At 43.4% G+C, this 14434-nt stretch overlaps 1 protein-coding gene across 1 annotated transcript in view; it reads right to left on the reverse strand.

The window, feature by feature from the left end:
• Window positions 1-811: 811 nt before the first annotated feature.
• LOC148525552 (pyroglutamylated RF-amide peptide receptor-like) overlaps window positions 812-14434 on the reverse strand; it is a 173825-nt gene continuing 160202 nt past the window's right edge. Inside the window, exons 5-6 of the mRNA XM_088470880.1 lie at window positions 3984-4081; window positions 812-1402 (exon numbers count right to left, since the gene is read on the reverse strand). Of these exons, the coding sequence (XP_088327006.1) occupies window positions 1014-1402; window positions 3984-4081 (487 nt within the window). The 3' untranslated portion in view covers window positions 812-1013. The remainder of the gene's footprint in view (window positions 1403-3983; window positions 4082-14434) is intronic.

Genomic DNA, 14434 nt, shown 5'->3' on the forward strand with positions numbered 1-14434 from the left:
CTGGGTAAGGTCAGGGCTTGTGCAAGTGTGCGTGAGGCTGTGGTGGTACTCGATTGTACCGATGGTTTCGCAGTCCTGCTAAACATTACGGATGTGTTTAAGGTAAAGTGGGCATCCTTATGTAGTGCAATGGCGGCATTGCAACCGCAATGAATTAGCATACTATCGAGGTTGAACTGCGTGCGTAATCGCTATTGCATTCGCAGTTGCGTTCCGTTGTAAATCAGGCCCTATAAAGCTTTATTTTTCAATCAGTCTTAACAAAATTTGCAATAAACAGGTTCCAAGATATCCATGTAGTGATGGCGTCATTAACTTGGCTACGCCAAGAAGTGGTCATTTAGAGAATTCTATTTTAAAGTGGCTTTGGTTTGTAAATCACAACCCATGGTTAGTAAAAAAAAAACATTTTGGTGTAGAAGAGAAGCAGATAAACCATAAAAGTGAGAAAGGTTCCCCCTGAATGTAACCAAAACTGAGTTGTGGTCCACTGTTTCGTTTGAGGTATCTTTGAGGTATATTGAATAAAATGAATTTACTAAACTATATGTAGGCAAAGTGTTCAAATTCTTGGAAACTGTGATTTTTAAAACCTTATTATAAGAAACATACAGTAGTGGTCTTATCTAATCAATTTTCAATTGTTAGCATGCCTGAGTCCTTCCTTCTTATGGAACGCGTTGTACAGGGACCATGAAGCATCTGTGTCAGGAGTAAAGGGGCAGCTAATCAGGCCATGCTGATAATGGAGAGTCACTGCTTCCTATGTACAGCATCTCATTACAATCATTTACTGCTTCACCTCCTGTTGACCACAGAGAGCAATCTGAATAAGTTATAGCTGTCCAGCGGTGGTTAAGAATAAATGTTTCCTAAAAAGCAGCCATATTCCTCAGCTTCCTGGACAAACTCCTGTGGTGACACTTTAATATAATCTGGACTTTATTTCCACAGAATTATTTTTCATTTAATTGTTTTTACTGAATAAAAGCCCTGCACAGATGCCACAGTCCTTATGCTGACTGTCCATTTGGCAGAAGGTCCTTGTGAGGGTTCACCAGAGGGTAAGTGACAGACTCCAGTTTGGCAGCTGGAAACTGCTCGTAGAGCCGCAGCTCCAGGTTCTCTGCGCTGAGATGACTGTGGGCGCTGCGGCCATCTCTCCTATGAGGAAAAACTGTTGCTCCAACTTTTGGCTTCTCCAGCTGCTGACTGTCCCTCTTGTCAGCTGTTTCTTGTGTGCGAAAGTGACAGAACAGAATGGCCACTAAACTCTTCTTGAAGTTTTCATTCATGAATGTATAAACCACAGGGTTGTTGAAAGAGTTAAAAAATCCAACGGCTTGTACAATGGCCACAATCATTTTAACTGTGACGTCATCGTACTCCTCGTCCAGGTCATCTGTGAACAGCAACAGGGATAGGAGTGCAAGGTTACTTACTTAGAGAATATATAAAACAAAGCTACTCCTGCTTTGTTGATGAATGAAAGAAATAGAACAGCGACATCAACTGGCAAAGGGTTTTATTGCACCCATTAAATTAATGTCCTATACCAGAATGTCGACATGGTCTGAATGTCGACATTAAGGTTAGGCTGCAGTTGGGGTTATCTTTGGGTTAGGCTGCAGTTGGGGTTACAGTAGGATTAGCATTGAAATCCGTTGAAAATTATATGTTGATATGCAGTCAACATTTACGACGCCGACATTCTGGCAATATTGACATTATGTCAATATCGACATTTGGCATGTCAACATTGCATTTTTAATAGATTTGTGCCCTAGCCATGACCCTACCCCAACCTAACAGCAGCCTAACACTAAGCTAACCCCAACTGCAGCCTAGCCACCACAGAGACTTGCCCAACCATTATAGAAGACATAGCCTGCAGACTACATTGCATGGTTAGTTCATCCATGTTTCTACTCTACCAGGTAACTGACCCTGTAATAGAGTAACAGTGTATAATTTGAGTGCACAGTCTGGAACCTGACATTAGGAGGAGGTGTGGCCCTCAGACAGTGGGGCCCACCAGCGATTTCCCATGTACGCCTGTGGGCCAGTCCAACCCATATTTATCTATGCTCACACATCTAGGCTTTATTACATAATATGCTGCAATATGTAATGTGGGCCATACAGTTTAATGAGGAATATCCTGAACTATTCCATAGTTTCCTCTCTTATGGTGCATACACACGATCAGATTTTTCCTTCAGATATGAACGATAACGATTTAAAAATCGTTCAGTCGTTCATATCTGAAGGAAAATCTGACATATCTGACATGCCTGAACGATGGACGATCAACGATGCGCGTTCCCGTTTGTCAGATAACGATATCTGACATCTGATGTGTTTGCAGTCAGACTTGGACGATTCCATTCATTTTAATGCAGTCAAAAATCGTTCAATCGTTCAAATCGTTCAAAACTTTGGTAAAATCATTCAAATCGTTCAATCGTTCATCTGACAAATCTGACAAGTCTGACAAATCTGACCGTGTGTATGCTCCATAAACCTGTCTCCTTGTTATTCTCCAGAACTTGTAAATCAAGCAAAATGGCAACGATTAGAACATTATCTATATTGTAAAATATGGACTTCTCAGAAGAGTATTATGGAAACCAATAAAATAACACTTGATAAATAATTTGGTAACCAATCGCATGTGAACTTTCACTAGTCTGACTAGACTACGTACATCTGCATAGTTGCTATGGGTTACAATACATAATTGGTCTTTCCAACATGTTATAAAATAAGCTTATATGTATCAATACGAATGCAGTAAAAAAAAATGTGAACCTGTGATGTCCATATCAAAATAACCCTGATACCTTCACAAATATTAAGAAGGATCTGAGTGTGATTGTTGAAAACAACATTAAACTACTATAATACAATTTGCTACAGTAGCTGCTCCCCCAAAGCACATTCCTTTAATCCAGCTGTCAGAGCAATTGGTATTTGGCTCTGTTACAGGAAATAAGGATGTATCAGACTCATGCTGTTTGTGCACTTACGTTTTTAAGAACTGTACACATTTTATTATGCCATTAAGATTCTCAAGGCTATTTCGTGTCTATTATGCATTTTCCCATTAGACACAGGCATATTATTTCTTAGAATAGGACTATTAGTGATAAGGAGAAAGCAGAGCAACAGGGATGAAGACCAGCACGACAAAAGAGCTAAGTAGAGAAAGGTAGGGAAACATTGTGGTTAGTTGCCCGTGGTCCCCGAGTCTTAATGAATGATTTTGCTGAATTATTAATAATTATTGTCCAGTATTCCATGCAGTAGGAGTACCATAGTTGGCTAATTACAGTTGTAATAGAAGGGGGAGTCTGTGACTTCCATTCGGCCGCTAGTTGACAGTTGGAGATTAATGTGATGTAATAGATAACTTTGGATTGGTGCTTAGCTGTGTCTGGGGGGTCAGAGGCAGCCAGTATTATTTGGGACATAATGGAAGATCAATTGAAAGGACCGAAAATATAATTTTTTTCAGGGCTGAGCAACAGCTGCTTAGTTTTGGGCAAATCCACCAGATATGTAAGAAGTTGCCAAAGGTTGGGCATCATCTCTAGCCTCTAAACTCCACTGGGGCAGGCTCTGATGAATTATTCCCTGTGAAGCACTGCGGCAACATACGATGGTTCAAAATATTTATATACAGGTGAGTGAGTTTAATTGAAAGGTATTAAAGTAAAGTGCACGTGTACATACACAGATGGAGCATGGTCCTTGTGCTAAATATAGATGGGATACAGTTATTGATGCTAAACTGCATTAAGATGAAGTGCAATTCCTCATTCTAATAGCAAATCAATACTATTAATCTCTGATCTAAATAACAAGCGCTCTGAAACAAATGTGTTGGATCATCCAGCATTGGCAATGCTCACTCAGATAGGCGGCTTAGCTGCATCTGTAACCTCTCTCTCATATATGAGCTTAGCATGGACACAACTTACTGTATTCAAACAGGATGTGGACCACATGGAACGGGGCCCAGCAGGCCGTGAAGAAGAGCACGACGATAACCATCATCATTACAGCTCGCTTCTTTTTCCTGGGAGAGGAGCAAGAGACATTTATTTTATTTATTTATTAACAGTTTCTTATATAACGCAGTATATTCCGTTGCGCTTTATAATGTAAACATTAATAGAACAAAACTGGGTATAATAACAGATAGATATATAGGTAGGAAGGCCCTGCTCGCAAGCTTACAATCTATAGGGAAATAGGCATTGATAGACAAGGATAGGTGCTATATATTGCATTTTGGTCCGGCCAGAAGGCACAGTTTCTTGGTGGGCCGCATGATCCATTCACACCGGAATGTCGGTCAAATGTCATGAGGTTGTGAGAGACGATGTCTGAGGTTGTGTGTGGACTGTGAAAGGGGTTGTAATTAGAAATGGAAGCTATGAAGGTTATGTGGGCGGTTCTAGGATCTGATAAGCTTGCCTGAAGAGGTGAGTTTTCAGGGATCGCTTGAAAGATTGGAGACTAGAGGAAAGTCGAGCCATACATGTGGATGAAATGTGCACTCACCAGGGATAACACCAGCACCATTCCCATGAAATTACTTGTTGCACTTACTGGAGATTATAAGGCCAAACAATGTTGAGCGGCCATTTTGGCAATGAAGGAGGCTGTACTATACATAACATGATAACATAAAGGCATCCATGTTCTAGAGCTTAACAGTCAATCTTTATTTTGCTGTAGCTCAGTGTTAAAGAGTAACAAAGCTCAATAAATACTCATTATCAAACTGCATGTACAAGGGAGGCCTCTCATCATGATTGTCACAATGACACAAATGTATTTATCATTATGTAATGCTGTTGCAGTACTTGTTGACATTGGGTCTGATTCAGGTCCGAACAATATTTTGTTTCTTCACACCGTTTCCAGATTGCTGGAAAACGGCGCATGCACAGGACCCGAACTCCGCATACACAGGCCGTGTCCTGCGTCCTTACAGTGCGGCGGTCAGGTGAGTGACAATCTGTGGCTATTTGGGTATGGGAAGGGGGTGGCCCTGGGCTGCATTTCTGGAAATGGGGCCATGTTGCCTCCGTTTCCTGGAATTGCCAAAGCCAGGGCCTCGCAAGCTGCCAAGCTTCGTCAATGGTGATCCAAGGTAACGTCTACAGGCGCTGGTCTTTTATCGCAAATGCATGTAGGAGGTGTTTCCTAGACATGTCCTGCTGAATTTGCATTTATGTGGACGGTATTGCTCTGCCGCTTCCCTGCAGCTGTACTATACTGTCCACAACAGAATTTGGCCCTTTGATGTATTATTTTCTAAATGGAGGTTTGGGGCCTATTTCTGAGTCTCTCAGGTCCGATTGCGGCCCATCTAGTGATTTTCAGCATACATGCTGCATACGCATCTGTGCTAACATACGTGCGAATTTAGAGCTGTACCCATCTCAGCTGTTTCTATGAGGCCGCTAAATGTGCATTTCTGGGTAGAAACTGCATGGCAATAATGCAAACTCATTCAAAAGATCTACTGTTACTTGCAATTGTGAGTCATGCATATCCATTGTGGACACAAATTCAGACATGGGGTGGGTTCAAGTGTTGCTGACAATGATGACGTATACTCTCACGGATGGAAGAGTGCGGTGATGAGATCGCATAGATGTGCACAACTCTGAATGTGCGTATGGTCACATTAGCATTCCATTTGCATTGCATTCCCAGTGGGCATCCAGAGTTACATTCACATTCACATTACTCAGAATCAGGTCCCTGATATCCTGTAGACCTCTAAGGGCCGTATTCAATTAACGGTGAAAACTGCGTTTTTTTTCGCCATTGGCGAAAACGGATGTTTTTTGCCAAAAAACAGCGATATTTTTGCCAAAAAACAGGCGAAAACGCTATTGGTGAAAAAAACTGGAGAAAAGTTTCCTCCATCCCAGACCAGGCGAAAAAAAATGCAAAATCCCTATTTTTGGCTACATATGTGGGGATTTCTTTCAGAACCCTTTGGACACCCCCCCTAATGATAAATGACCCAAAAATGTTTTCGTAAGTTGCGCACTTTGGCGAAAAACGACTGTGCAATTTTGGGTGAAAAAAAAAAAAGTTGAAAATAATACAAAGCTATTTTTTCTCCAGGAAATTACTGTTACATGTAAATTGGGGGTACATTAAAATGGGTGTAAGTATATTTTCGTGTCGTAAAAATGCAATTTTAAAAATTAAAAAAAACGCCTGCTGCGACCACGTGCAATGTTTAGAACACTTCACACATCCATACCACCCCCCGAAGAATAAGACCCAATACATTAAAACCATTTTCAACAACTGAGCAAATTTGGGTAAAAAAAAAATTAATTTTTCGACAAAGTTCGCAACTTACGAATTTTTTTTTGGGTCATTTATCATTAGGGGGAGTGTCCAAAGGGTTCTGAAAGAAATCCCCACATTTTTAGCCAAAAATAGGGATTTTTCATTTTTTTTCGCCCGGTCTGGGATGGAGAAAACTTTTCTCCAGTTTTTTATTGGCAATTGCGTTTTCGCCTGTTATTTGGTGAAAATATCACAGTTTTTAGGCGAAAAACTGACGTTTTCGCCGCTAGTCGGATACGGCCCTAAGTATGTTATATAAAATCTTGCATGTCTGCTTGCAATTTCAGGGTCTATATATTAAGCTGTAATCAGCCAAAAATCTGGAGAATGTCTACTGTAGCATATTACCCATCTCCAGGGCTGCCATCAGAAATTGTGGGGCCTGGGACTGACAAAATAGGCATCCACTTGCCCTCCCCCCCCCGTGTTTCTGAAACTCCAGCCCTGCAGTGTCACCAGCAGCCCCATTAAGCCTCCCCATTCAGCATTCCTTCTACCTCCCTAGCCAGCACCCCCTTCTGCCTCCCCAGCCAGCATCCCATTCTGTCTCCCCAGCCACCCTTTTGTGCCACCAGCCAGCCCCCCTTCTGTGTCTCCAGCCAGCCCCCCTTCTGCCTTTCCAGCCAGCCCCTTCTGTGTCTCCAGGCTGCCCCCTCTATGTCTCCAGCCTGCCCCCTTCTGTGTCTCCATCCTGCCCCAGCCAGTGTGTCTCCAGCCTGCCCCCTTCTGTGTATCCAGCCTGCCCCCCTTCTGTGTCTCCAGCCTGCCCCCCTTCTGTGTCTCCATCCTGCCCCTGCCAGTGTGTCTCCAGCCAGCTCCTCTTCATCTTGCGGCTCCTATGAGTAGCGTGGCGTGAGTCAAGATGGCAAGCGCACTGTGCAGCATTAAAAAAAAAGCTTTAATGCCCTGTACATGCCCCTGTCACCGGGCCCCTAGAATCTGCCCAACATGGGCCTGGCAAGTCACTTAGGGGAGCTTCGGGAACTGTCCCGAGCTCCTGGTGGCCTTTGGTGGTAAAAGCCAGGGGCAGACCCCCCCATTTCTGTCCCGGCTTCGGACTCCAGTCCTAGCAGTCCCCCCCTGATGGCGGCCCTGCCCTCCTCACAGGTGTGATATGTATTACCGCCGGCCAGCCCGACAAAGGAGGAGATCCCGATCCTCCTTACTAAAGGTAAGTATAAACTAATCTAATTCTACCCCCTAACCCTAACCCTCCTTTAGGGTGCCTAACCCTAACCTCCCCCCCTGTGCCTAACCCTAACCCCCCTCTAAGTGCCTAAAACTAACCCCCCCTTCCCCACTGCCTGAACCTAAGTCCCCCAGGGGGGTGCCTAACCCTAACCACCCCCCGGGGGTGCCTAACCCTCCCTCCCCCTAGCCTAACCCTAACCTCCCGGGGGGAGGGGCTAACTCTAAGTCCCCCCCGGGAGCCCTAAACCTAATCTCTCCACCCCCCCGCGGCTGTCCGCTGCCGCGCCCGGCATCCCTTTGATCGGGATGCCGGGCGCCGGTCTCCCGGCGTCGGTAAAATGACAGTCGCCTGTCATTCAACCCTCGCTGGGATTAAGCAGTCTGGAAGCCGGCGGTCGGAATTTAGACCGTCGGCTTCCAGACTACATCCCCTCCTCACTGTGGAAGCAAGCACATCCAGTGGACTGAATTACACTAGGAAATTTCAGGAGTCTCCTGGACCATCTGGCAGAGTAGGCAAGTATGGAATAAACCCCTTATTTCCTTAGTATGAAAACATATTTATATTTATGACATGCCACATTTCTCCTGCCTGTAAATGATTTGTTTCCAGTCATACAGTATTTATGAATAGTTTTGTCTGGCATGAAACAAATTTCAGCTCTAGTTATTATTAAACTGACCAACGAATATTTCTGTCAGCATAAAGTGATGTAGATAAGCAGCACATGGTAATGAAGAATGTGTGTTCCAGTGTTACACATGACCCCTGTCATTGGAATCCCAAGGTTAAGGACGTTAGAAGCCAAGAGCTAATTAATTCAGGTCATGTCTACCGGTTGCTGCAACACAGTGATTAACGTGAAGGTTGTGTCCTAAAATGACTATATTATGAGGCCATGTAAAGAAGCGGATTATCTTACATCTTCATCATACTATCTCAGAGTACTATTCCCATAGGACACAATAGCTTGTAACAAAATAATTTCCATATCTAAAAAGTCACAATGTTCCAGCTTGTTAATATATACAATACTTGCACTGTTATATCTGAAGCAATATTCAAATGCAGACAAATTTGTATAATTCTGCCTTTTGTTGGAGATAAGTCATTTTTTTTACCTTACGCTGCTTCATTGTGATTCTGATATATATAATTTAGAAAATATTTTTTTGCTTTTTAGATGAGAAAAGATGAGATTTTCCCAAATGTCTCCATATGATGGACAATAAACATCCTAACACCGGAAAGAGGGGAATATTCAATTAGCCACAGGCATTAACTCCCGGGTGTAACACCTGGAGCTTCAACTACCGGGTTTAACGCCTGGAGGTATTCAATTAGCAGCTTTTATTTGCGCAGTACGTCCTATTTACAGCGGATATCTGTTCACACCTCAGGAGAATAAATCCACTTTAAGTGCAGACAGCGGGCTGTGATTGAGAACTTAACCAGGAAGCAGTGGCGTCATGAGGGGGGTGTGGGCTGCACCCGGGTGTCTCCCTCAGAGGGGGTGACACCAAATTGCTTGCTCCTCTGCAGTGACAGAAGAGGAGCCACAGTGCAGACTGCCCAGTCTCCAGGGGAAGCCCAACAACTCCGGTTTAGCACTCACTAAATTAAAAATTTAATGAGGTGCGGATACATGCTACTACATTTAGCGCTTAGGGCCCGATTCAGACCCTAACGCTAAGCTGCGGATGCACGCCATGGGCGATTGTCGCCCGACTGCGCATGCGTAAGCATCACAGTGCGCGTACGTGAACTAGTCATTGCGATTAGGAGTCGTGCGCTCTTAGCATAAAGACTGAGCGCTACTTTGAGTGACAGATTGTGCCGTTTGTGGGTGGTAATAGGGGAAGGTGCTTGTGATTGGGGGAGTGGTGCTGCGAACGCAGGCATGTCTGGCCATCAAAACGGAGTTTTATGGATGTGAATAATTAGCATGGAAGCGTCATTGAACATGTCACTTGGTTGTATTTCAGCCTGCAGTGATCGCAGTGCTTGCGGTGGGGTAGGGTCTACCTCAAGCTCTGCGTGCAGCTCCGGTTGCTCTCAATGGTTCAGATTAATTACACACTTACTGTAGATGACGTGTGCTAAGTAAGAAAAGTGGGAGTCTTTATACCGGCGTGCGCTCACTCTGCCGTCACTCTCTAAGACATAGAGGGCATCCTTTCACCAGACAGTGCGATTGCGGAATTTGCATACCCGGCCCCTTTAGGATGCGAGCGATCACGGCTTAGCATCCTGGTCTGAATCGCCCTCTTAGTGCCTTATGAGAATTCGTTCAACTAATGTAGGGTTCATGCAAGCGGCAAACCCGCGCCATCCATTAATTCTACGTCGCCATGCAAGAGATACATCAAAAACAAGTTTCCCTTCCCTGTTCACATGGAGCTTTTGATGCATGCCCACAACACTCCCGCACGTCAGGGTGGTTACATGAGATCACTTTGTCAGCGCCCAGTTCACGCCCCAAAATGCCATTTTGCAGGGAAAGATAGTTCAGAATAGGACGGACATACAAAAAATGTGTAAATTCACTTCTGAGCATGCGCTGTATGCAAAAACCCGCAGTTTGCATCCGACTCAGAATCAGGCGCTAATCTTTCGCTGAGACGTTAAGGATAGTCCCTTATATGTTAGCTTGGAAATGTTCATTTTTTTCAAAAGTGTCCAATATCACAATATAACATAATATTTTATTCTGTATATAAAATTCAGTTTTCTTGCTATATTGGTATTTTTCAGGCTTCATATGGTAATATATACATATTACAGATTTGCATATTAAATGTAAAGCATGTCATTGTAATCATGTATGATGGTGGGGGTATAAGGCTCTTGGGTCCCCCCAGCCTGCACCACATATGCTTACATACAGCTGCCAGCACAAAGGGCCCCTCTGGCAACTATGCATTCTACATATTAAAAAGGTAATGGCCATAATTAGGCAGGTTCCCGATATAAACAAAGAAACATGAACTGTCATTCTAGCAAAGAACTGACTGCTGTATAGTCTGCCAACTGTGTTTTCTATATATATTTTATATAGCATTGTTAAGGTGCGTACACACGGTACGATTAAATTGCACAATATCAACTATAACGATCTCGATCATATTGTTATCGTTCAGATCGTGCATTTTTCGGTGCCTCCAACCCACCAACGACCTGCGATGCGTCCTTCGATTGTGTATGCAGGGCAGGTCGATATCGACCAGGCTTCTATAGCGACCCGCAATTATTGATTGTGGGTCATTGGCGGGTTGGTGGTGTGCGTTATCGTGTGTATGCACCATTAGTCTCGTACATGTGTCATATTTTTTTCTTACTATTTCTTACTAAAAGTGATTTCAGGTCTCACCAGTAACATACAAGGAAGCAATATAATCTACTGTACTGCTTCCTATTCAGCTACGTATTCCACTAGCTTATCCCAGGGTGTTACCACATGTCCAGATCATCTGCAATGATCACTGCTACGTCTCCATTGTTCTTGAGTCTTGTATTCTGAGATTCTGTTAATCCAATACAGGGCTGGCTCTAGGCTGTTCCAGCAGAGCGGCCGCATGGGAGCGCCACTCTTTAGGGGGCACCGTGCAGCTGCCACCTCCGGTTCCTTGGCCTGGCAGGCCGGCTAGCCATGCCCACCGTGTCCTCTAGAGCCTTCAGGGAGCAAATTTACTAAAGCTCGATTAGAGATTCATTTTTATGATTCAATTAAATCTCCTGAGATCGAATTGAATTTGAACAGCACAATCCCTTAGCAAATCTCAAATTTACTAAGAATGGATTTTGCTTTCGATTTTCAACTGGAATTTGATCTTGTTTCAGTTTAAGAAGGGATTTGCTGTTCGATTTTGCATATTCATGTCCAAATCGAACAGCAAATCCCACTCCAAAACGAACTTCAAAGCCCCAAATTAATAGAACTACTTCATGCTTTCATTTTCAGCATGAGCAGTTTGTTTTGACACAGATACATGCATACATCAGTGAGGCTCATGCATGTATCTTACTATAAAAAGCTTGTAAAGAGTTAATGTTTAAGCAAAAAATTACGTGGGGTATACATCTCATTGATGTATGTCTGTATCTGTGTGAAATCGAACTGATCATGCTGAAAACAAATGCATGAAGTTCTTCTATTCATTTGGGGATTTGTAGTTCGAGTTTGAGTTCGTTTTGTCATCTGATTTACAAATCGAATGTCAGTAAATTAAGGGATCCTATTGTCCTCTATGTGAAAACATCGATGTTTTTCAGACATTCGATTTCATTTCAAATTCCTTTTTTCTGTTCAATTTGGCCCTTAGTAAATTCCTTCATAAAAAAAAATCGAACCAAATTCGAATGCAAAATCTAACAGAAATCAAAATCGAACAAAAGTAAATATACCCCCAGGTATCTTAGAAACGGCCCGGGCCAGGAGTAATCCCATCGATGGAGAATTAGCAGCACAACATTATAGGTCACGTAGCCGCATGCCGCCCTGTCCGCACACAGTAGTGAAGCGCTGCAGTGACTTAGTGAGTGTGTTATTTTTTCCTGTCAGGGCCAATGTATGCTGTGTGGGCTAATGAATCTGTTTTTTTTCCCTATGGGGGACAATGTGTGTGTTCTTTTTCTCTAGGGGACAATGGCCCTCATTCAGAGCCGCTCGTTAGCGGCAGTACGCTCGTTCCGAGCGATGTTTGCACATCTGCGCATGCGTACGGTTTTTAGTACGCATGCGCGAACCAGTCAGTGCGGCCGAAAATCGTTGGTACGCAATATAGCGAGGGCCTGCTATTTTGAGTGACAGAATGAGGCGTATGTGGGTGGTAACAGGGGAAGGTGCTTGAAAATGGGGAGTGGAGATCCGAACGCAGGCGTGCTTAAAGGTCAAAACGGGCGTTTTATGGGTGTGCATATTTAAAACAGCAGCGTCATTGACCACGTCACTGGGTTATTTTATAGCCAGAACTGCTCGCAAATTTGTGGTAGCAAACACCAACCACAAGAATAGCGAGCAGTTCATACGCTGGTCGATGTACTCGATTAATCTAATAAATAGCGGACATGACGTAGGATGCGAGCGGCCAGGGGGCGTTTTTAACAAATAAACGAGCGTATGTTTTGCTCGCTCGTTCAGACTTAGAGGTGTGAACAGACTGCAATGTGCGTACGGATCATTTGAATAGCCACCCCTTGTTTTTAAACGAGCGACCACAAATAGCGAACGGCTCTGAATGAGGGCCAATGTTTGTGTTTTTCTTTCCTGACGGGGCTAATGTGTGTTTTTGTCCTGTGGGGGCCAATGTGTGTGTGTTTTTAATTATGGATATAGTTGGATTAAGGTGGGTTGGCGGTCCAAAATATCTTGCACAGGATGCTAGTAGACCTGGGGCCGGCCCAGATTTTCCCCCCATTATGTGTTGTCATTAGCCTTTGGTAAAACAATATTGTCATATAAAGCCCCAAGATTTAATCAATGTTGCATACATCATACATTTGTCTTTTTTAATAGTTTGCAAGGAACAATACTCAACTATTACATGGAACAAGTCATACTTATGTACAGTCATGTTTGCAAGAAATCAAGTGTAGCATCTAGAGTCTCATGTTCTAATACAACACTCAGTAATAATCCCATAAAATATTGAAATACCGCCATGCATGGAATATAAAAGGGTCACTATTAGGAGACAGTACATCTAAATGCTAATGTGTAACTTGCGGGGGATAGATGTTTTCAGATCACATTACACAAATATAATGAACTAGAATGTGTATAGGTAACTTTGGGCCTAATGTGCTGTTTGGCCACATTGGGAGAACTTGCACCTATTACTTTATATGTTGCTTTATCCTCTAGGGTTTTTTAATCATCTAGGTAGTGTTGTTTATGTCCGTTTCTATGACACTGCTCAGCTCTGCCCTGATCCGTGCATTGTGTCCAATTATATCTACGATGGATATCATTTAATTCCCAGAGCAGGGCTTTGGCCATTCTAATGGAAATGAAAAACATATGATCCGGGATAATATGAGGATTTTGCTGACAGGCTTAGAACGATATCAGAAAGATGTTCTTAGTAAAAGTCTCAGGAAGCAACTCATTAAAAGCTTTCTGGTTAGTTAAGAGGAGAAGTTACATATCCAGATTATAACTCATAATATAACTGTCAAATGGGGGGCATATAGTTCTAGGTTTGGTAAAATACATTCCAATATACTGAGATCATAGGCTTGAGTTGTACAGTTCTGAGCTGCAGGGGAGGTGTGTTACTCCTTATTGTTGCAAAGGACCTATAGCAAAATTTGTGGATGCTTCTTCATTCCTTGCATTGTCCTCCCTTTGCTCTAAGCATATGGGGATGAGGGGGGCCTCACTGTACATATGTGGCTCCCATACATATGGAAAAGATCAGAGTGAGTGCGGGCATAGCGGACTTAAAGGCCCCACCAGCACCCCTCACTGCTGGGCTCAGTAGCCATTTTACCCCCCTGCAATGTCCCAGGTTGTGTCCTTGAATAATTAAACACATAGGACCTGATCAGAGGTAGATGCTAATGCTGCCGCTACTGCCACTTTTTATGCCAATGCTGCTGCCACTTTTTATACTAATGCCACTGCTACTGCCACTTTTTATGCTAATGCTGCCGCTACTGCCACCTTTTTATGCTAATGCCATCGCTACTGCCACTTTTTATGCTAATGCTGCCGCTACTGCCACCTTTTTATGCTAATGCCACCGCTACTGCCACTTTTTATGCTAATGCTGCCGCTACTGCCACATTTTTTTTGCAGTCTTTATTCTAATGCTGCAACCAATGGAATTTGGACAGAGATGCCCACCGGCTGAG

This window comes from Taudactylus pleione, unplaced genomic scaffold, assembly GCF_031769625.1.
Source record: "Taudactylus pleione unplaced genomic scaffold, aTauple2 ptg000105l, whole genome shotgun sequence".
Lineage (NCBI taxonomy): Eukaryota > Metazoa > Chordata > Amphibia > Anura > Myobatrachidae > Taudactylus > Taudactylus pleione.